The sequence below is a fragment of the Macrosteles quadrilineatus genome, unplaced genomic scaffold (genome assembly GCF_028750875.1).
Source record: "Macrosteles quadrilineatus isolate MER2022 unplaced genomic scaffold, UCM_ALF_1.0 Scaffold_32__1_contigs__length_1466915, whole genome shotgun sequence".
In the NCBI taxonomy this organism is placed as follows: Eukaryota; Metazoa; Arthropoda; class Insecta; order Hemiptera; family Cicadellidae; genus Macrosteles; species Macrosteles quadrilineatus.
The window spans coordinates 127349-151386 of record NW_026542625.1 but is presented as its reverse complement, the minus strand read 5'-3'; the positions used below and the strand labels follow the sequence as shown (position 1 = coordinate 151386).

The window sequence follows — 24038 nt, the reverse complement described above, 5'->3', positions numbered from 1 at the left end:
ATTTGAAAACAGAACTTGTGTATAAATATACTGCATAAACATTTATCTTACCACTTAGCATCATCATTCACCGTCCCTTCAACTATAACAGAAGACTGGACATAAAGTTGAGACGTCATCTTGTATACCATAAATATTCTCTAAAAACAATTACTTTATTAATACAGTATAACAATAACAAGAAGATTGTTGATAGCATGAAACCCATTATGTGCTACTTTTCCATTTCCCTAGTATTTTTTTTTTTTCAAGACTGAACTTGCAAATTGTTCGAGCTATTGAGTACCTACTTAACGTCATAAAATTACATAGGCGTAACCTAAAAAAAATTAACACATTCGCTGCGGGCTACTACAATAATTATCGAAGTACCTGAGCGCTATAATTGAGCGAAGCGAAGCTCTTTGGGATCAACTTCAATACAAACCTTCTAACACATTAGCTCAAAATCGGCTGAACATATTATAGCCAAACTTACAAAGGTTGTTTCGTCAAATGTTTGAAAGGCTTAGACGAAACCAATAAAACAAATGTGATAATGCCTATATAGAAACTCCTTTTCATTGGCATTATGGGTTCCCTTGATGGTTACAAAACAACGACGTAAATATAAACAAAACAAAGAATCATAGCATTGTTAAAATCAAGCCATTATATAAACAAAACAATTTGGATGATGACCACTGATCGAATAATACTAAAGTGGTCCTAAGTAGTTTAAATTTAAGTTGCAATTTGGAAACAACCACTGGTCTAAAAGGTACAGTATTTTACAGATTTGTTCTAGCTAAATAAGGTGTGGTCGACCAGCTTATTAAATGTATTTTCGTGTGTGTCATATCCGTATGTGTTTCCCGTTTATTTATTTGTTTATATTTTTGACGAACTCCACATGAGGGATTATCAAGACATTCTAGACCTGAAGATGTGCTATTAAAAAAAAACATGAAACAGCTGTAGTCATCATACTACCAAACTGATCGTTTTGACAGAAAAAAAGGTAATTTAAACCTATATTAGTTTATTCAGACGATCTATAGGCCATTCCATCATAAATAAGGTTATATCAATGACATTTTATCTTATGTTATAAGAGCTTAAAACAACTACATGATTCTCTTGCTTTAAATTACTAGGTATTCTCAAATCATCATTTGTATCTAAATAGGCTATTATAAACATGCATTCTTATTCTTTTTTTAAATTTTTTATGATACCTTCTTGCTGGCTACACACTTGTTGTATTGATTGTTTTGTAGGCAACCACTTGGATACCCCAAGTTATAAAGTATTATTGCCAAAATAGGATAAAGTATTTTTTGCGTTTTCGTTTTACAAGAAAATACCCAATTCGCATAAGAGTATTTTATTAAGGAGAATTTCAGAATGCATTCTCAAAGACTATCTGATATTTGTAGAAAATGAAGACGACTAATAAACGCCTGAAACGCACCAACCACTACTTCCACAACTTCGGGTAATGTTTTGAGATAGTAAATGTAAAGGACTTTGGTTGAAAACAATGCTTTTCATAATAATATTAAATGTATACAACTTAAGAAAAAATACCTCGGTTGGTCACGCGGACACGTGGGATTGTCAAGTCCACCGCGGTGAGTCATGTGGTGGCCCCCCGTTTACATTATTTGCTATTTGCCAACCCTGAGTAGACAGTCCTTGGATTAATTGTTCACCAAGATCTACCACAACGATTCATTCACACGCTGAGTCTACGCCGACTCACCAGTCCCTCGTGCACATCACACGTAATGTTTCCTCACCATAGGCTACTAGCTGTCCAAATCCGCACCAAAACAATCTCATCAAGAACATAAAACATCCACACATATCATAAAACATGAAATACAATTCCCCCAGTTAGTCTAGGATTATCTCTCAAGGTTAACACTAACACAAAATTGGTAAATAAACATTACCAGACTGAATTAATATAAAACGCCTTGTTACTTTATAACAATAAGTTAATGTTATAGGCATTCCAAATCTATTAAACAAACTCCACTATTATTAACCCAGTAGAAAAGACGACAAAGATTTATCCACTTCTAGCATACGTTAATTTTAAATTCTTATGGCAAACACGTTGTTTAAAATCCATTAAACATCGTACTCAGGCCAAAGGCAAATGCTCAACACGACTATTGTACCGGTTGGGACCTGCTGATCTCGCACATTTTATCATAGTATGCCATCGAGGAGGTCGATGACGTATTTTTCCATTATTGCAAGGATATTCAGGATTTTGTAGTGACTGCGGGAGCTGATCATAATTTTGCAGTTAACAAGGCATCACACATGATGATGATGTCTAAATTACCGTGGGAGATAACCAAAATTATGCCGTGATCGCGGAGGACGATGATGATTTTTCCGTGTTTGCAGGGATATTCAGGATTAGGTCGAAACCGAGGGAGACCTTACCTATAAGAATGATAGTGATGTCCACACAACCGGGGGAGACGATCACAATTTTGCGAGATCGCGGAAAAAAACGACAAGACCACAAAATGATTTTGCCACAACACAAAAGACGATGATAATATTTCGGTGTTTGCGGGGATAATTTAGGATTTTGTCATGACCACGGTTAACAATGATGATTTCTACACAACCGTGGAAGGTGATTAGAATAGTGCGATGTTCGTGGAAGAAGATGATAACGTGTCCATGAACGCGGGAAACGATAAGGTCTACACGTACGTAGGAGGAATCGGTCACCATCACGGGACATGATGAGGATGTTTTTATTTGCAATTTTGCCGCGACCGCGGAAGACAGTGTTTATGTTTTCGTGACTGTGGAGAATATTCACGATTTTGCAGGGATTGTAGAAGAAGATGAAGATGGCTCCATGACTGTAGGAGATGATCAGTATATTACCTTCCATACGCGGTCGATCTCCAACATAGGATTTCCAACGTCAGTCTGCCCTTCTCCCACAGGTTTGGTCTAAAACTCAGATATATTTGAACAAATAAAAACTAAGTTAAGATTAACTGTTTTAGAAAATACAAAAATACACTTTTTTTCTTATCCTGAATGGTTAGCCGTGACTTCGTTCCACCGACAAGTGCCATAACACATTTTTGTTTCAAGCCGTCCAAGTTTTTTTACAGTACGTTTTTTGAACAGTTCGATGTTCTAACGCCCCCAGGGAACAGGCAAATTATTCTTGCTCCTGCCTGTCAAGGAGGAGATTTAGGGATTCCATGGCTGGTAATGAGTAAACATCGTTGTGATTGTCAGCCCTGGTTAATCTTAATCAATGCTAGTAGTGGAAATATAGCAAAGCAACGTCACTTAGGGCGTTGTTTCCCATAAGAATAACATGGGTGTTAAATAGTTTTTTATATAGGCTTGTATAGGCCGAGAGCTGGATTTTTAAAAAAGTGGTCAAAAAAAGCTCACCATGTTATTCTTATGGGAAAAACGTGCCTAAAGTGGGGTAAGTTCGCCACTACTTGCCCTCATATTGCCCCTACTTACATAAATATCGATTCGTAAAAAATATACTCATATAATAATTGGCTCCTAAAATGTATACATTGTTGAAATGCTGAAATACACAACAAAACTAATATGACATTTGTAGCACATTAGTTCGTCAGGGTTGACAATCACAACGAAGTTTACTCATTGCCAGCCACAGAGCCTATAAATCGTCTCGTTGACAGGCAGGAGTAAGAAGAATTTGCCGAGCAAAGCAGACAGCTATCCACAGGGGGCGTCAGAAGATCAATATTTCCAAAACACGTAGGCTAATATAAAAAAACTTTAACAACTTCAATAAAAAATTAAGTCGTGACACTCGTCAATGGAACGTTGTCATGGCTCAATTCAGTGTTTTACATATTTCAAACAGAACGATAAATTTATACTTTTTGCACCCAAAAACTTGGATTTCTCAGGTTTTTATTATTCGATCTTATTGATCTTGTAGTCGTTTTACAGGAAATTACAAATGCCAAATAAAACTGTTTTTTACCTTTTCATAAAAGCAGCCATTTTCAAGTAATTTAATTATATCGTACATAAAAAAATGTTTTTTATTTAGGAACCAAAACAAATCTTGCACCTTTTAATAAAAGCAGCTATTTAAGTTTTAAATTTAAAATATCTGCCATCTTGAAATCAAACCAGATTTTTTATTGATTGTTGTTTCAAAAATATATCATGCCTTAATAAAACAGTATACAAAACTTCATAAAGATAGGCTACCTTGAATAGTTTTTGTGAAACACAATGAAGCGATAGGAAAATATATCTCAAACAAGGTATTTTTTTATTTAAATACGGTTATTGTAGATTTTTTATTTTAAAGAGTTACATTGACTCCTCAGGATTCTTCAACATGTAACTTATGTTTGTTATGATAGCGGCAATTTTCCGTTGCCGGCTCTTGCACTTAAATGTGATAAATTATCTACAAACAGTAAATTCGCCCACCTGTGGCAGAGGGGAAGGGTAATTGGAGGTGTTTTGGAAGTTAACGCTGGTCAGAGTTATATGTCCAAGAAACTGGATCCTGTTAATATCTCTAAAAGGTTCTATGTGTTTGTAGGAGATGTAGTGCTGACCATCCACAGCCACCTGACAGAAACACATCAGGAGAAGATTAGTTTTATTGACCCAACAATCCAAGAACATCTGGGTCCAGTTTCGAAAGTTTAAATGATATGCCTTTTCTCAGGATTGACTGTTAACCACTCAACTACTCAGCCTATAAACAAGGCTATAGCATTATAGATGAGTGAACGAAGTGGACAAATCTATGCATCGTGTATAGTGGAGTCAGAGATTAGTTGTCCGCTTGTGTGTGTGTGCCTGTGTTCGCACCCAATAACTCAACCTTTGCATTTATAGCGTTCAAATTTTGCACAAATAATTATGACACCTTTGTAAAGACACCATTGAAATTTTAGACGATTCCGCTTAGTAGTAATTATAAAACCCATAAAATACATTTTTAAATTTGTCCCATAAGAATAACATTAGAAGCCACCTTCTTCTTCTTTTAATTTGTTTACGTTTTGTGACCAACAATTTCGTTGTCTACTTAAGACACACTAAGTCTCTAAGTGTGCACTAAGTCTCTGCTTTGCTATCGTTCTTATGTGCATGCGGTGCCTTGCAATGTTAAGGTCAGTTAACACCATATATTTTGGCTATACTGACGGATTCCCGAAGTCCTGCATCGTTTTGGAGCTTCTTTTATGCGGTTTTTTTCCTTTGCTGAATATGGCATAGGTTGTATCGCAACCTGCGTGAATGCGTGTAGCAGGAAAAGAAAATATTGTAACTCACCTAAACCTTCTTGCAGTTTCCTAATATTAAAAATGAGGTAAGGTTTGTTTCCTTTGGCAGGAATGAGCATGAATATGATGCATCAAGTGAGAGTAATCAACAATATACGAAGTCTCTTTTTTTTGTCCCACTAGTATCAAAGTCTTTGTTGAGGAAATATGCAGAGCTGTTGAAACAATGAGAGTGTCTGCGTTAGATGTAGCTTGTGAAACCTGGCATCCCACGTTTGTGAGGTGTACAGGAAATAGTGCAACAAATCTTGATTTGTTGGTGGGGTTAGCAGGGAACTCTTTTTGAAATTTTTGTATTACCAAATCATCCTCATTTTATACCCTAAAAACTCAAAATTTCCCAATTTCTCTCTAGACCTTTTTAAAGAGATTAAAAAACAAATAATTTAGTATATCAAAGAGTTTTTGTACGGTTAATGGTTATGGAGAAAATTAAAAAAACTGCAAATTTTAACAAGGAGGTTTTATGGGACAGAAATTTGTTATTAAAATTTTTGACTGTCGAAACACAAAATTTCCTAATTTCTCTCTAGAACATTTAAATTGCGTACAAAAAACAAACAATTCAGTACCCCAAAATGTTTTTGTACGGTTAATGGTTATGGAGAAAATTAAAAAAACTGCAAATTTATAATTCCCTAAGTTATTCTTAAGGAGAATATTGTAAAATGTTGTAGTAGTGCTTGTTTATGGTAATATATTAATTAAACATGGAAAATTTATCTATTTTATATTAATCTACTAATATTTTACTGAAAACACATTTTATTAGGCTACCTGTAACAGCAAACTTAGGTACTCGTTAAACCTAATGTTATTTAAAAAAAATTAAATAAAAATAAATTCAGGCAAATGGAAATTCGCTTAGTCTGCAGGTTTGCTGCGGCGGGGTATTTTAATATTTAATATCTAGCCTGGAGTTTACAAGAAATTTAGTCAGTTAGTTTACTAGTAACACCCATTTCCGTGAACGCTTGCATAAATCCAACATGGCCGACTTATTTTTCAAAATGGCGGAAAAGTACCCATGGGATTTTTTGGGACTTTCTTCTGTGATTTCAGGAGACCTAAATAAATGTTTTCCAACCGGTTTCAACTTTTTTTTTTGGAATTTCCTTGCTCAAATGCTATTTGCACTGGACTATTTGTAGTATTTCTAAACTGTTTATGTCGGAATAATCATGGTAATACTGATGAATATGTTCGGCATAATTTGAAGTAGGGTTGGGTTTCTGGAGCTTATGTGCTCTTTATATCTGGTTTTAAAGCACCTACCAGTCTGTCCAATATAAAACGAGTCACATTCTCCACACTTAAGTTTGTAAACACCTGGCTTTTCCAATAATGGTGTATTCCTGTGTCGAGGAGCAGACAGCTTACGTTGGAGGCTATTACTGGTTCTGTAAGCAACTGACTAATTGTGTCTACTAAAAGGACGGGTTGCTAAACGTTGGTTTAGTTTACAGAACTCTAACGTGGCGTATTTTTTATCATCTTTATCGACTTTATTGTTGACTCCAGCAGAAAGATGCTATCAAGCAGACTCAGCATCTAGGTGCATTGCCTTTGTACGCAATCTCATTCAAACATTGTGCGATTGTATCTTTTCCGAGTACAAAACTTAAAATCACCACTTTTATATGAAATTATATTCAGATCAAAACGTTCCCCAATTTATATTCAAACTAATGTATTATCAAATTCAAAATAATTTTATGACTATTTATCTTGCGAATATATCTAGTCTAAGCGCGCAGTCTAGATGCTTCATGACATTTAATAGGGTATAAACAGAAAGAATGATTAATTACAGATATAAACAATTAAACTTAAAATAGAAAGCTGTTCAATACACAAATACAATTAATTCATATGTCAATTTACACCAAACTTTTAAGTAACATTTATTAAGAAAATTGAAATTATCAAACAACGAACTTGATCTACTTATTAACACAAATTTATACAATGAATACTGATAGGATTTCCTCTCGATCGTAAGTTTATTTATAGAATATATCGTTCTTATTTAATCCATTACAATTCAAATTATGTAAACCAGTGGAGCAACAAGAGGCTACACAACAGGCTATGACGCCGCACAGTAGCACAATCCAATGGACGATGCGAAGACATCTTCGAGTAACTGGGGCACTAAAGATTATTTTTCGGGGACGACAAATTTTCCCCGCTAAATTTCATTTATCTGCAATGAAACAATTGCAATGCTAAAATGCTATGGAATGGGTGGGAAACAGGTCCACGACGTAGAAAGTGGTGAAGGAAGTAGTCAAGGCGAGCAGTGCGGAGTGTAGGAACCGTTGGTTGCAGTTAGATTACGCATCTGCAAAACCAAAAGACTATCCATGGGAAGGGTGGAAAACAGGTCCACGTCGTACGAAGTAGGGAAGGAAGTGGTAAAGGCGAGAAGTTCTGAGTGTGGGAACAGTTTGTGGCAGTTAGATGAATGTACATGCCGCAATACTAAAATGCTGAGTGAAGGGAGGGAAACAGGTCCACGACGTAGGTAGTGGCGATGAAAGTGGTAAAGGCAAGTAGTACAGAGTGTAAGAACCGTTTACGGCATTTACATTTATTTTTATTTATTTTCATTTATTCATATCAACGGGATACACCATTTACAAAATATGTGTTTTAAGCACATCAGCAGAATGAAAAGATAACAAAAAATTACAAGATAAGTTAAATAATGACCATGAAACAAAGCAGCATTGCAACAAAAATAATAACAAGAAAACAACAACGTGACAAAAATTACAGATAATAACATTAACAAAGTATTGTACAGATGCTATCAAGCAGACTCAGCATCTAGGTGCATTGCCTTTGTACGCAATCTCATTCAAACATTGTGAGATTGTATCTTTTCCGAGTACATTCATTAGTTAGATAAACATATATTGGATTTTTAATCATTTTTAGGTGATATAATAGGGCTATCGTTAGTATGTGTTATACAGGGTGTTTTTTTTTTTTTTTAGTGTGCCACCATTGGGATCTCAGTAACTAATGCTTTTACAGCAAACTTTAAATGGGGAACATTCCCTTGTTTTTGAAGAGGTTCAAAAATAATAAAATACAATTTTTGTAAATGACCGCCATTTTCCAACATGGCGGTCAACTTTGAAATTTCTTATGGAACACCCTATATTTTATCATGTTTTCGGGTAGAACATGCAATTTAAAAACATTTTTATTCTTGACATTTTTTCGATAAACCCACTCGTTTAGGAGTTACAGCCTATGGAAAAATGACTTCCGGTATACATTTACATCATGTAGCTCCTAAACAAGTAGGTTTATAGCGAAAATGCGAAGAGTAAATAAGTCAAATAACTCTTAAAATTGCATCCACATTCCAAAAAGACCATAAAATTCGTTAAAAATAATATTTCTATTATTTCAAAAATGGCGGCCATTTTCCAAAATTGTGGCAAACTTGAAAAGTAGAAAACTGTATTTTATGGTCTTTTTGGAATGTGGATGCAATTATTAGTTGAGTAGGCAAACAAACAAAAAGCCTGTACTTTGCTAACAAACAAACCAACTTTGCTAAATACTGTACATATTTTAGAATTGACATTTTTACATTTAGAGCAGTAAAAGCAATACATATTATGAATAAACAGTGAAATTTTCACATTTATTTATTTTTAGGAATGCTTGATACTTTTTACTTATCCAAAACTAACCTTAAACTCGGCTTTGGTGATGTAGAATTCGAGGTAGAACGGCTGTCCTGGATGGAACGGAAACTTTTCTTTACTTGAACCCTGAGACCAGCCCCACTTTCCATTCATGTGGTAATTACGGTATGTCCAGGTGTTTCCATGGTAACCCATCATTGGATTAAAATGGAATCCAATGTCAGGATAATCGTCATAGTCATAATAGTCATCGTCTTTTATCTTTCCAACCAAGAAGTTCACCTCAAACCTGAAATAATTGGAGGTTAGTTTGTCTGATGCCTATTTATTCAGACCAACTTAGTAAAATATAAATTAGGATTCTCTTGAATAAGACTTTAAAATCTTTTACTGTCTTGCAATACAACAACATTAAACCACGAACATAAATAAAAAGTATAAACTGCTATAACATGCCTATATATTTTACATGGAAAAAGATTGGAAAAATTAGGCTTTAAAATAACTTAAATTAGGTACCCATTTTTTCCGAAGCTCGCAAGAAAAATCCATTCAGATAGACTATTGATTTAGTTTGTCATACAATTTACAAAAAAACCTGTTAATTTTAGAATGTAGAATTTCAAAAAAGAAAAATCTGAAACTTGTTCCACACGAACAGGATTTATATAATATTTTGTTTGAATTTAATTTTTTTATACAGGTTTGTCTACAAACAATGACTTTGTTAATCCATGCTATATTTCATAGACATTAAAAATTATAATTAGCCAACACTGGAATGTGAGTAACACTTTTTCACTTTAGTTCTTTTACACTTCGCGAGATAGAAACTCACAATCATAATAGGATGAATGACTTGTGTGTTGAAAACCAGTTATAATTATTTCAAAGACTTATCAAAGTTACTAAAGATAATTTAAATTTGTTTACGCCATTTTAGAATTTTTATGGTTTTTCTAAAGGGAAAATGTAAACCGTGATCTTGTAACGATCCTCCTTTCCTAGCCTACTTGTAGTTTGCATCAATAATTAGCAGCCAAGTGACAAATTGTCACCTGGGTCCAGAATTGACTTTGCTAAGGATAAACAAGGAACATTCAGATTTGAAGTCAAGTACTGTAACTACTCAGCTACTCAGACAATCAATCCATCCATTATAATATTTCACCTGTGGGCAAAGTGATCAAGTAATTAAGTAATGATTATTTTACAATGGGATTTAAGTATAAATATTTTGAAAAGAAAGAAAAGTTGATCTTACCATTTAGCATTGTCATTCAATGACCCTTCAACTACAATAGAAGACTGTTCATAAAGTTGAGACGTCAGCTTGTATACCATAAATATTCTCTAAAAACAATTACTTTATTAATACAGTATAACATTGACAACGAGATTGTTGATAGCATGAAATCCATAAAAGTGTTATTATTTTATTTCCCTAATATTTATTTTCAACCGACTTCCCCACTACCAACAAAAGGAGGAGGTTCTCAATTTGATTTTTTGTGGCAATTTTTTATGTATGTTCACCAATTTCTCTGTGATTCTTTTGCCGATCAGCGTGGTTCCGCCACTAAAATAACCAGGAGAGTTTCTATTTGATACCATATATAGCATTATGTGTGTAGTATTTGTTTCGGTGAAAAATACTGAAAATCTCAAATATTCAACATTTTTCTTTTGTTTATATTTGTGCAGAGGAGGCATTAATTAAATTATAACAATAATAATAATCCTACAGTTGTTAGTTAAAGCCATTTAAATGAAGCTACAGAAAAATCTTCATGAAACAGCTGTTTCATATTGATTAATAAACTATTTCTTGCCATGGAGCCTAAATAAATTACATTGCAAAAATGAATTTCGTTTTGGTTACTATAAAAAAGGTATTTCAACGTTTGACCTGATTTGTGTATAATTCTGTTTTGATTATTGAATATTCTGACTTATAAAAACATAGTGAATATCTGCTGTATAATATTGACAAATAAAAGTGTATTGTAAAAACCAAATCATTCGATAAAAAAGGTCCAAATATAAATTAAAAGCAATTATTCCCTGCATGACCTAAGAAGTGTGAGAGTGCATATGTGGCGTGTAACCGTCCCTAAATTAAGTGTACCTAATATTTAGTTAAAATTGTCCATCAAAATATAGGTGTGTTAGGAAGAACTTTAATTTACTTTTAGCTGAACTTGAAGCTACCAGCCTGTATCCAGATATAATTGTTTTGAGCGAAGTTTGGATTATGTCAAATGAAACTTGTTTGTATGATATACCAAACTATAAATTGTATGCTAACTGTAATGACGGTTATCGAGCAGGAGGTGTCATTATTTATGTCAAACAGAATATTAAGATTTTAAACTTTCATATTATCCAATCCAATACTGCTGATGCAATTAAAATTAATATTAATGTCAATGATCAGGATTTTTATATATTTTCCTTCTACAGACTGCATTTGTGTTCATAAGATATGTTTATTGCCGAACTTGGTAACTAACTGACTATTGAAAGAAATTTGAGAGGTAATAAAAATGTTATTTTTATTGGTGATTTGAACATTAACTTACTTGAGAATAAGTTAACAACAGACGAATATCTAAATGTACTAGCTTTAAGTGGATTAGAATGTATGAGTATTGAAGCTACAAGAGTAATTCCTGGTTTTGAATCATGTCATTTTGTAATAATGCCTAAAAAATGTCATTTTGTTTTGTTGTATCTATTTGTAACTATTTGGGAAAATAAACATTATTCTTATTCTTCTTATTCTTAGTTGTATTTTTTTTTGCTTATGTATTTATGTTGTAACAGGTTCCTTAGTTCTTTACGGCCTTTAGGCTTATCTAACGATGAATCACGTGATTTCAATACAAGTGTAAAAACAAAGATACGCATTGAAGTGACTTGATCCCGTATTGGAATAGGGAAGAGGCACGCGGACATTATCATCTAGGTATTAACATCGAGGTAGACTTCTGGAGTGATCGCTAAATGGGGCAAAAACGGTCCGTGCTGGAAAGCGGTGGTAGGCAAGAACGAATTCGGGCGTATTTCAGTATCGTGCGCGCTGCAGTTTACTCGCGGTTGTAGCTCAACGGAAAAGCTCCAGTCAAATAAAACTTATATATTCTTAATCTACATAAACATCGGATTCTGACAGTATAAATATCTTTTATTGTAATAATTATTTCGAATTTTAATAATTGAAAATATAGAAGACTTTCCAGAGACTGACATGGAAAAGTCACTAAGGGAGGAAAATTTTTATTTTTGGGTTACAAACAAACTTCTAGCGGGAAAGTTGTAGCCAATGAGTTGATCTTAACTTTCAAATCAACCAATTTGTGATAAAATGATTGCGTCATTATTAAATCGTTTGGAAACGAGCGTGGGACGGTACCGCGCCGCCACCGCGCGGCCACTCCCGGAGTACCCGGTCCCGGTTGTGTAGCTTTGTCGATATGCATTTTCAGAAAACAATCTAGAACGTTTATTAATAAGTATTTGTATAGGATCTTATCGAAAATACATACTTTCCTTTCCACATGTACTTTAGGAGTAAAATTAACAATCAAGTTTAAGATTAAATTTATAAATTTGTTTTCAGCTATACAAACGACCAATTTTCATTCAAATCAAATTGATTATTTGCCATACTTTAAAAACAAGAAGAATATTTGGAGATTTTAACGGGTAAATTTCATGAATGACAACCCGAAATCTGGGATTTTTCGTGAATGCAGTGGTAGCACTGCCAGGCATTGATAGGATCGAGATGTTTTTTGTTTGTTTACGAGCAGCGCACACTTGAGTTGGGCGTCTTATCATCTCTGCCATCGTTTCCAAATCCAATGCCATCGTCCCAATGTTCCAAGATGGTATCATCCTGTGCAGCTATTAATTGTGCAAATAGGCAAGCAAAGGGGACGACCATCGGATTCCACAGGTAAATAAATACAAAGTTTTCGGATATATTGTTAAAAATTATAGGTTTAATGTCTTGAATAATATTTCAAGTGTTTTTGAAACAAATTCCTATTTACTTAATTTAAATTATAGTAGATTGGAAATAATAAGCGTTAATAGCAAATTTTGACCATTACAACGCCCGGCTGTCCCTCGAAAATTGTGCAATCCAAACGGAAAATTTTTATTTCGTTTATTTTTATTATTGTTGTTTTGAGACCAGCTCAAGTAATAATCTACTTGCAATTAATGTAGCTTTTTCAAAATGTATACTACTTTTCCCTAAATTTATACTAAATTTATTTACAAGTTGGTTGACATTCAGTCGGATCGTAACTTGAACACCCAAAAAGTACTCATTCAGACTAGTAGTCATTTCAAAGATTTGATTTTTAAAACCACCCAGCAAATGGTTTAGACGAAGTAAACCATCGAGTAATGCTAATTAAAGCAATTGGTAGTTTATTTTTAAAGGTAATTGGCCATCACAAAGCCAGGGAAGCTACAAGTGCTTCCAACTTGCCTAATCTTGGGTTAAGACAAAAATTAACCAAACTGATTTTGTTTAGAAATGTTTAGGATTTAAGATCTAAAAATCTAGACATAAATGTTATTAAGGTGTTAATGTTTGTATATAATGTGTTTTATCTTATTTGAGTTCAAATAGATAATGTATCTTTAATAATAATAAATTATTTTGATTCGTTGAAAGTGTTCTTATTGCCTTTTATTTCATTTTAATTTATAAACATGAGACCAATCTCTAATTATTACAGTACCTAATTGGACTGTTATGACCCTCTATCCAAATTTATTTCAAAAGCCAAAAAATGTTTAAAAATATTATACAAATGTGTTAGGGAAATATTCCAATTTGTGTTTAATAAAATAAAATAAAACATGTCACTGACAAGAAAATTACACTAAAAGTTGAAGTTAATCGTGTTTTAAAAATATACCTGATGTGAAAGTAAGAATGAAATTAATTCCGAAAGAACCACAATCTATTAGAGAATACAATTCAATCGTTCATTTGTCCTAAAAAAATCATGTAGTCTGGAAACAAAATAAAAGTAGGCGCGCGTCGCGATTTTCCCTATCCCGCCCATCTTAGCGCTGGCGTTCTTGCCTACCACGGGCTGCTAACAGCTACTCGCGGCCGGACCGAAAAACGGTTCGCTTCAACACGGGCGCGATCACTCCAGAAGTCTACCTCGATGGGTATTAATCGCGCTTCACCTATCATACTGTTCTTATCATTTCTCAAAGTCTATATATATACACGCACATTGTTCTATAATATTCAAATAAATTTTAAATTCAAGTTTTCAGCATCAAAACTCTTATTTTATTTTCATCATCCCAAGTAATTATTTTATCATCTCATTTTATCTCCGTTGTGTCATTAGGGCCTACTCTCCCTTAATTAGAGTAGTGGTGGCAGCGATACCTCCTGTAGACCCTTGGACTATGGACTTTACTCGCATAAGAAAGTATTTAAGTATAACCACTAACGTTTACCAATTCCAAGTTCACCTTCGCAACAGCCTGATCAATTGAATTGTCATCATAGGATAAATGCAACTAACAGTCATCAGCATAGGCGTGCACATTGCAGTTGTGTACGCTACTGGAAAGGTCTGCAGCGTACAAGGTGAATAAAACGGGACCTAGAAAGCTCCCCTGCGGCACCCCCTGACTTTGTCAAGGGTACATGAGACATCAGTTTCCGCTCTAGTCTTATTTTATACTTTTTCAAATACGTCTGCACCCAAGCAATTATATTATCCATGAATTTAAGATGTCCTTCATTAGCAAGTAGTAAACTGTAGCTTATGAAGTCAACCACCTGAGAATAGTCAAGCATTAATACAGAGCTATACCTGCCTTGATTCTACGTCCCAAACAAGTCTGCAAACATATTTGCCAGCGCATTTCAGGAACTATTCTAAATTCTGACTGCAGTATAGGAAGTAATTGTTCTTTTTCTACACGTTCTAAATTTGGTTTTATTGCTAATGTTTCTAGTACTTTTGAAATGGCTTGCCAGCCATTTGCCATTTACCTAATCAAGATGTTGCTGTGATCGTGGGAAACGACGACGATGTCTACACAACCACGGAAGACAATCAAATTTGCGGTGGTCACGGAAGACGATGATGGTTATTCCATTACGGCAGAGATGATCGGAAGTTTGAAGTGATCACAGGAGACGATATTGATGTCAAAACGACCGGGGGAAGGGGAAATATCGCCAGGATAATCAGAATTTCGGCGAGACCGCGGGAGCTTATCATACATTTGCCGTGAACAAGAAGGACGATGATGATATCTACATGACCGTGGAAGGTGGTTAGAATATTGCCGTGATTATGGCAATATGTCCGTGGGAAATGATATTAAGGCATATACCAGTATATTACCTCATACGCGCGGTCGATCTCCATCATAGGATGACCAACGTCTGTCTGCACTCCAACCACTGGTTTTGCCTAAAATTCAGATAAATAAAAAAACCTAAAATTAATTGTTTTAGAATGGACAAAAACTCAAGTCTTTTTGTTAGCCAGAACGTTAAGCCATGATTACGTTGCACCGCCGAGTGTTATAACAAATTTTTTTGATTCAAGTCTTTCAAGGTTTGTACCAAGCCTATTCGCATTTATATATAAATCGTTCAAGCCTACGTCTTTTAGAAATGTCGGGGAGTGTCAAAACATCAACATTTCCAAAACACGTACTATATAAAGCTTGAACAGTTTAAAAAAAGGTATGACACTAGTTGGCGGAACGTAGGCATGGCTCAACGTAGACAATTTGTTATGTATATTATAAAGAGAACAATAAATATAGAACAATAAATAAATTATCCTAACAAAATTTAAAATTAAGTTAAACAAAAAGTGTGTTGATACCTTTTCTAAATTGTTTACAATATTCATATCCAATATTCTTTGTAGTATGTTCATAACCTTGTTTACTAACATTCAGTGTATATCTATATATTAAGGCAAGCGTGTATCTAGGTAACGTTTAAAGGTTAAATTTAAAGTTAATTTAATTTACCTGTCATAACCTAACAAAACATGCTGATAACGAAAAAATCTAAGATTTACTAATCAAAAAAATAGTTCTGTTTATAAAATAAAATTTAAATGACTCAAATTTAATTTTATATTTTTTTTATATAAAATAAACTGTCATAACCTAACCAAACTTGCTGATAATGAACAAATCGAATGAAGGTTTACTAATGGAAAATATAGTTCTGTTCATTAAATAAAATTAAAAATGCCTCAAATTCAATTACTGTATATGATATTTTTATTATATAACTAAACCATCTATCATAACCTAACGAAACTTGCTGCTAATGAAAATATCTAATAAAAAAATCAGTGCCTCCGATGGGTTTCGAACCGGCTACCTTCAAAACGTAAGCTTGATGCGCTACCCACTACACCACCGTGACGATGGCTCTGCATGGTCACGTTGCGATAATGGAGTTCGCTCAAGTGGTGGTTTTCTGTCGGGAGGGATAGTTCTAAAACTTAATAGCTATTTACCTTATAAGTGTAGTAAGAGCGGTTTTACATCACGCAGGTGAATGTTGTGCAACGAGCGGACGTGAGCTGCATAATTTACTTAGTGATGTAAACACGCTCTTGTGTAACGTACAGATTTTACCTGACCCGACAATATATAGGGGGTTACGTAAAACTTTTTTAATATTCATTTCACTCATCTTCTAACAGTTAAGTTTTTTACAAACAACTAGCTGGCCCGACAGACGTCGTCCTGTCCTAATGTGGTTTTATGTCAAATGCTCGTTCATTTTCAAGATGAGCTCGTTCGCATGGCTCAATCACGTCCTGGTTGAAGTTCGTTCGCTACGCTCACTCACCTTTAGGTTGGAGCTCGTTCGCTGCGCTCACTTGCCTTCATTTACATTTGACAACAATTCGTAAAAAAATGGAATAGAAACCTATTTGATAGCTCTCATTTGTTATGCAAAGATTTGTTTTTAAAAATTAGGTTATCATCACAACAGCTGTTTCCTTAATTTAATGTAATAAAGAAATGACAAACATTGCATAATAAACAAAATAAAACCTTCTTCCATAAGATTAACATGTAAACTGCAAAGGGCCATAGGACGCTTCCCTTAAGGGTTTTTGAAACGGAAACAGGCTATTATGTTATTCTAGTACCTAAGGAATATTCCTGTAAATTTTCATGCCAATTGGTTCAGTAGTTTTCTAGTTATAAACGCTGTAACTAACACAACTTTCTTTTATATATTAAGATAGCTAGGCTAGGAAAATATTTTAATGCATAACAATAAAATTCAATCGCACAGCTAATTTCTAACGTTGAAAGTTGAGCACTTAATGTTATTTAAATGGGTCTTATTACTTCACTAGTGAGCTTTTGAAACTTTACTTCACTCGTGAAGTAAAGAAGTTGTTTTCATCACGCTTGGGATAGGGAAGTTTAACATTCGCATTCATTGGGTTGGGTAATAGCTATTTACCTTACAAGTGTAGTAAGAGCGTTTTTACATCACGAGGTTGGACGTTGTGCAACGAGCGGAAGCGAGTTGCATAATTCACCTAATAATGTAAACACGCTCTTGCGTAACGTGCGACGAACAAGATTTTACTTGACCCGACAATATACAGGGGGTTACGTATTTTTTATTGTCAATTTCACTCATCTTCTAAGAGTAACGTTCTTTTACAAACAAAATTTAGGTCATGGAAATGCTTTAAAGCATAACAATAAAATGCAAGCGCACAGCTGATTTCTAGGGGCCTTGTCATACGAGCGCTATTGCCGTCGGCGAGTCCGCGTTTAGGCTGTGGTTTCCTAGACGCGTAATAGATGCGCAGCGGTTTAGATGCGCTGCGGCTTTTGTCCAGGTCCCAAAACGCAGCTGCCGTGAGTGGTTTCCTAAACTGCGTACAATACACACGGTTGGTGCGTAACATAAGATCACGGGAGAGATTACTAGTGGCTACTATGATGTTATATGATGATTTAGATAATGCAATGGATACTTTGGTATTAAACCCTTCGAAGAAGCGTAAGCAGTGAAAAGTACATGATTTAAGAACTGTGCGTGGCCCTCACGAATGTTTTACCGTAGAATTAAAGCAAACATGTCAATTTAAAATTTAAACAATACATCTTAATTTGCCCTCTCTAACTTTGCTTTTACTGTTATTATATTTATCTATTCGGGATTTACCGAATCGACGAAAATACCTTTTACGAGTACAACTGCAATAATCACTTTTACGCCAACCCCGAAAGAAGGACGGGCACTCTGCTAGTAATTAATATAGGCTAAAGAGTATTTAAAATTTCAAAGAATATGTAAAAAATAGTTGTCAACATTAGATTTATTTACAAAGTACAACAATAAGAAAATATGTGAGGAAAAATTAATTGTCGGGAACATTTTATAAGGGAATTAAATATTAAAATTACACATTATGGGGAAACGAACACTACATAACAAATTATATGAAATGTAATACTATAAAAATTTTATTTGTATGATCAACGTACTTCCATAATATGCCATTAAAAGAGACAAGTTCAATCAATTTTTCGTTGTTGTTGGAGAATTTTGCCTTCTTGACAACATTTACTTAAGAATCCATTGCACAAGACGTCTAAAACGCAGCGTAACTCAGATTCGACTGCTCTGGAAGCAGTCGGTCAAATACGCAGCTATTGGTGCGCGAGTATTAGATGCGCGCGCATTAGATACGCAGCCTTGGAAACCGCTTACACGAAACTCCATAAGACAAGTGTGCATCTATTACGCGTCTAGGAAACCACAGCCTTAGCCGGACGCTGAGCTCAGCCAACGCGGACGACGGTCGCGCTAGCGACGCGGCGCACGTGACGCACGGACCCTGTCATACGGAGCGCTAGCGCCAGCGGGACGCATTTGCCGCGTGAGCACTGGCAGAACAACTGGAACACCTTTGGAGTGATCATTACGATATTTGATACGATGTTTGATACGGGAAAATGTATTTATTTAGTTGAAAAACTGCCATCTCTGTACGATGTAAAGTCGAGTGATTACATTTATCTTCATACTTCCTGTGTTCCTGGAACTTCAGATGAAACTGTCCTGTCGACAAACGAGAATAAAGCACAGGATGGGTTCCCCATTGTTTTGGATTCTTCCGATAATACTCTTCATATGTATCTAAAATGTGCAAAAAGCTGATACAACCTAACTAGATGGTGTCCATCTTAGTAATAACATAATTGCCGCGATGTCAAATGCGCCCGGAAGACGCTACGTATGACATGTACTTTTTCCGGCGCTATCTCGATGGCATCTGCGCGACTGCAATAGCGCTCGTATGACATGGCCCTAGCGTTAAACGTTGTTGGCTCCATAGAGGTATTTTTTTTTAAGTTGAACACTCAATGTTATTTAAATGGGTTTCATTACTTCACCGAGTGAGTTTTTGAAACTTTACTTATTTCGGGAAATAAAGAAGTTGTTTACATGACGATGATTGGGATATGGAAGTTATCATGGCGGGTTGGGTAAAAAAAAAAACAGTATAGTACAACCTTTACAACTGAGATTTGCTTCCTATAATCATAATCAATGAGGGTGTATTTCAACAGTTTTTACAGTAGATTTAAAGAACCGCGTTATTATCCTCCGCATTCTCATCCCGTTGTAAAGCACGGGCAGAGCAAATTAGTATTTATGAATCTGCTAGGTTTGACTTGAAACAGAATGCAGAGAAGCGGTGTTACAGAATCCTTCTTTAAAACAATGGTTTTTAACTAAAATAGAATAAATTATTATAAGAATATGCTTCAAACTGAAACAAGTGATACTGTTTTATTCCTTTTTTCCTACAGTTACCTAACAATGTACATGTTCTCTCACTGATTTGAGAAAGCAAAGTGGCAAATTCGCTCATCAGTGAGACAATGTTAACATTGTCCATTACGAGAATAAACAACATTTCGTTGTTAACATTGTCTCACTCTAATTACTTTGTCTCACTCCAGATTTGCAACGTGAAGGCACGAAATAGTGAGCGCGTAACATGCAGGCAACGTCGTATGCGCGCGAAATACGTTGGCAGCACTGGCTGTAAATCAGCTGGTCAGCTGTTGTACTGTTGTATTTGTCACTTCACATTAAATGTTATATTAAAAGTTCACTTCTGTGTAAAAATAGGTTATGTTTCTTCACAAATTTATTTGTTTTATGGTAACTGTAGGAAAAGTATAATGTGCAACTCGAGTTCAAAGTACAATTGCCACACTCGAGAAACCATTCCTCACTCACCTACGGCTCGTGAGTAAGGATTTCTCTCGAGTGAGTCAATTGCTCACTTTTCTCACTAGTTGCACAAATAACTATTGTTTTGGATGTTGGCTTGCAAAATTGTCAAAAATATAAATTTGGAGAGAATCTAGTTCCTATTCATAGAAGTTGGAGCAATTTATTAGTTGCGTTTTAGATAATAAATTCTAAAAAATCTATTAGCTACGTAGACTTTTTGTAAACTTACAAGAGACATCCTACTTGATTACTTGATACTTACTTGATTTTGAGACATCTTAGTTTGCCCTGGTGCCAATGCCTTTAAACAAACAAAATCGTTTGTTAATTATTGTTCTACGAAAACCGGACATTTTTGTAAAAGAATTATGTGTTAATTGATATTTTTTCGAAATCCTAATCCGAGTTCACGAAAGGGAAGAAACTTAGAATCAAATTTTAACTTCAGAGTAATATTTTTAATACAAAATAGGAATAATGTGAGGCACACTCTTTGGATTTAGAGTTCTGAAAACAGATTGGCTGTCTTTAGAATATTTCTAGTTTTGTACATGTATTCTCAATAATTGTGTACCTAATTTGTAAGCGTACAGGTTTCGTTATTAACAGAAAAGTTATGTCTAATAAATTACAGTTTGCCTGTACATTGCGTAGAATCATGAAGTTTCGTCATTATATCCCCCAAAAGCAGGAACAATGTCTGTCAGTCTGTTTGTCTGTCTGTCATTGTGTCTGTAACGCCACAATTCTAATTTACAAGCCTACTCAGAGAAAATTATAGTAATGTACCGATCATGATTTTAATAGTTTAGACAAATTCAATAAATCACAATTTAAATATTAACAGCTGTTGCATTAAAAAGTAGTGTAGAATTATGCATATGGTCATAATGTAAACAAATCTGAAGAGGCAACTTTAAAGGCTTCTGGGGCAGAGCCCCAAGGGAATTTACCTCTTTCCTCTTTTGATGGCTCATTTACAGACCAAGACCTTTCTTTAGAGACCCCTACCGAGTTTCTACGCCCAGCCGTTCTCTCAAAATGGCTGTGACAAAAACCACATTTTCCTCCATAAGAATAACATGAGATGGGAATTTAAAGGCCACGGGGGCAGAGCCCCAATAGAATTCACCATGTTTCTCTTTTGATGGCTTATCTACAGACCAAGACCTTTCTTTAGACGCCTCTATCGAGTTTCTACGCCTAGCCATTCTCTCAAAATAGCTGTGACAAAGAAAAACAGTTTAAAATTAATATATAGATTCACAGAATTGGCGAGAATGTCTTTAGATATTCAAATTTGGACTCACTACTTCGGAAATAAAATAACAGACGTTCAAAAACCCAATTTTGTGAATTTTCAACTTTTCTCTTAATGTTTACTTCTTACTTACTAATCATCTGTTCAGAGACTTCGTCATCTATAAAATAACGATCAGCTGTTTTGTTGTTTACAAAACACTGCAACGATCTCCGATTACGTTTCGTCAGCGAATCCATAAACAAAATATCAAGTTAAATTAATAACTTTGTGACTTTTTATAACGGAATTGATTTATAACGCAAGTAAGCCTACAATAATGTGTAACTGTTAATGATAGGCATCATCCAGTTCGGGAACCGGAGATTCTGCGTGTAACAAATTGTACTTAAGTTTTGACAACCGGAGAAAAGGCTGTGAATCAGTGTTGTTTAGGACTGAGAAACTTATATTTTTAAACATTCGGCTCCAATAGCCTACAACCGAGGCTTCCACTCAATAACGGTATTTTAATGGCTTTCGACTACGACATTTGATGGATTAAGATATTTTAATGTCTAGTTATTATGAATTAATGAGTGTTTAAGACATATAGTTACAAATAAAACTGTCCAGTTTTCTTCTATATCAAATTGGTTTGTAATTAATGTTTATAAAAAATAAAAAACTTTTCTCAAATTCAAAATGAATATGAAAACCATTGATCATAATATAGTTAAACAAATTCAATATCTTTTTTTTTATTGGGACTTTAGTAACAGAAAATTTAGATTATGTTGCTCAATTATAATTAATTTTTGTAAACGTACCAAAACTAAAAACTACTAGGTGAACCCACAAACTTACTCCAAAAAATTTTACCAACATTTTATTAGAGCAGATTAATAACCATGCTAAGCAATATTGATAAATCCTAAAACTTGCCTTCAACATGTTGATATTTGAATCAAAAGGCCTAAGTTGACCAACTGGTCCACCATGTATTTCCTCCTGGATGAGCCGCATCTTTTGTTTTAGACCTCTGATTATTCCTTGAATTTGTTCTGGATTAGGCAAATTGCCCTTTTTTAGGCCCAGGAATGGACCATGCCCATCTTCAATGGAAGGTCCCATTCCATCGCCAGGAAGAGTAACTCTTACAATTCTTCTCTTCAATAAGACACCAGACTTAAGTGGCATTTGGCAACCTCGGGACTGAAAAAGTATAGTTAAATTTACAGTAGAATCTTTATATCTGAAATGTCTATATTTATATAACATAGCAGTGCATCCGCAGCAATGTATCTCAAGTATATAAGATTGCACATGCTCATTACTATACTGAACACAATATTTCTTGCTCACTTTAATAAGATAATGGAGAAGACTATTCTGGTTTAGAATTTGTGTGTGTATAACATGTTTTGTGCTAACATGAGTAGTTTCTGAGATATTCAATAAACACCAAAAAAAGTATCATTTTTCCAACTTTTACCACCAACCCCCCCCCCCCCCCTGAGGACTGTTCTGAACAGCTTGGAGTCAAAAGTGGGTAATTCTGATATTTTACTTCTGTCATGAGGATGTTCTCAGAAAACAAGAAACATACAATTTAAGCTCCGCAAGGCCATCGTACAGGTTGCCGTGGAAGGCCAGTTGTGACAGTACCGTTATGTTAGGTTAGGTTAGGTTAGGTTTTAACCTAACCTTGCGGGGCTTGAATTATATGTTTCTTGTTTTCTGAAAACATCCTTCTGACCGTAGTAAAATATGAAAAAAGTTAGGGGTTGACCAAGTAATTGCTCAGAATTACCCAAGAGTGCTTTCACTTTAGATTGGATATCTGCAGTGTACCAAATAGTTTTTAGATTTTTCTTTTAACCTATTTTTGCAAAAAACAACAGTTTGATTATATAAAATAGCCTAGTATATTTACCACATTTTGATATATTTCATATTTAGGCCTACAGCAATTCATTTTAGCGAATTTCCCATATAGGGAATAAGCTATTACCGTAGGTCTCATGGTAAGACCTAGACCCGGGACCGATTTACTTTTTCGTTTTGAGGTCCCCAGAGGCCAAAAACACCATCCGTTCAAATTCATATATATATATATATACATATATATATATTTATATATATATATATTTATATATATATATATTTATATATATATATATTTATATATATATATATATATATATATTTATATATATATATATATATATATATTTATATATGTGTCCGTTAGCGCGATAACTTGAGCAAATATGATCCGATTTTGATGAAATTTGGTACAAACGTGTAAACTTACGTTTATTCGAACGAGTTCGCGAACCAGCATAATCGGACGATGGGAACAGGGGTTTATGGGGGGTTTTATGGGGTAAAAATGGGTTTTTCCCATTTTTAACCCTAAAAATAAAAATTTTTGCAATTTCTTTCTCAACCATTTTGTAGAGCTTAAAAAA

At 34.6% G+C, this 24038-nt stretch overlaps 1 protein-coding gene across 3 annotated transcripts in view; it reads right to left on the bottom strand.

Annotated features, from left to right (window-relative positions):
• Positions 1 to 22770, bottom strand: part of LOC129005764 (uncharacterized) — an 84434-nt gene extending 61664 nt beyond the window's left edge. For 2 of the 3 annotated variants that reach the window (XM_054434765.1, XM_054434766.1), the window contains exons 1-8: positions 22510 to 22770; positions 20587 to 20625; positions 15409 to 15477; positions 10269 to 10357; positions 9050 to 9293; positions 4468 to 4611; positions 2902 to 2970; positions 52 to 140 (exon numbers count right to left, since the gene is read on the bottom strand). In XM_054434765.1, the coding sequence (XP_054290740.1) occupies positions 52 to 140; positions 2902 to 2970; positions 4468 to 4611; positions 9050 to 9293; positions 10269 to 10357; positions 15409 to 15477; positions 20587 to 20625; positions 22510 to 22764 (998 nt within the window). In that variant the 5' untranslated portion in view covers positions 22765 to 22770. The remainder of the gene's footprint in view (positions 1 to 51; positions 141 to 2901; positions 2971 to 4467; positions 4612 to 9049; positions 9294 to 10268; positions 10358 to 15408; positions 15478 to 20586; positions 20626 to 22509) is intronic. The other variant, XM_054434767.1, reaches the window with a different exon arrangement.
• Between the last annotated feature and the right edge of the window lie 1268 nt (positions 22771 to 24038).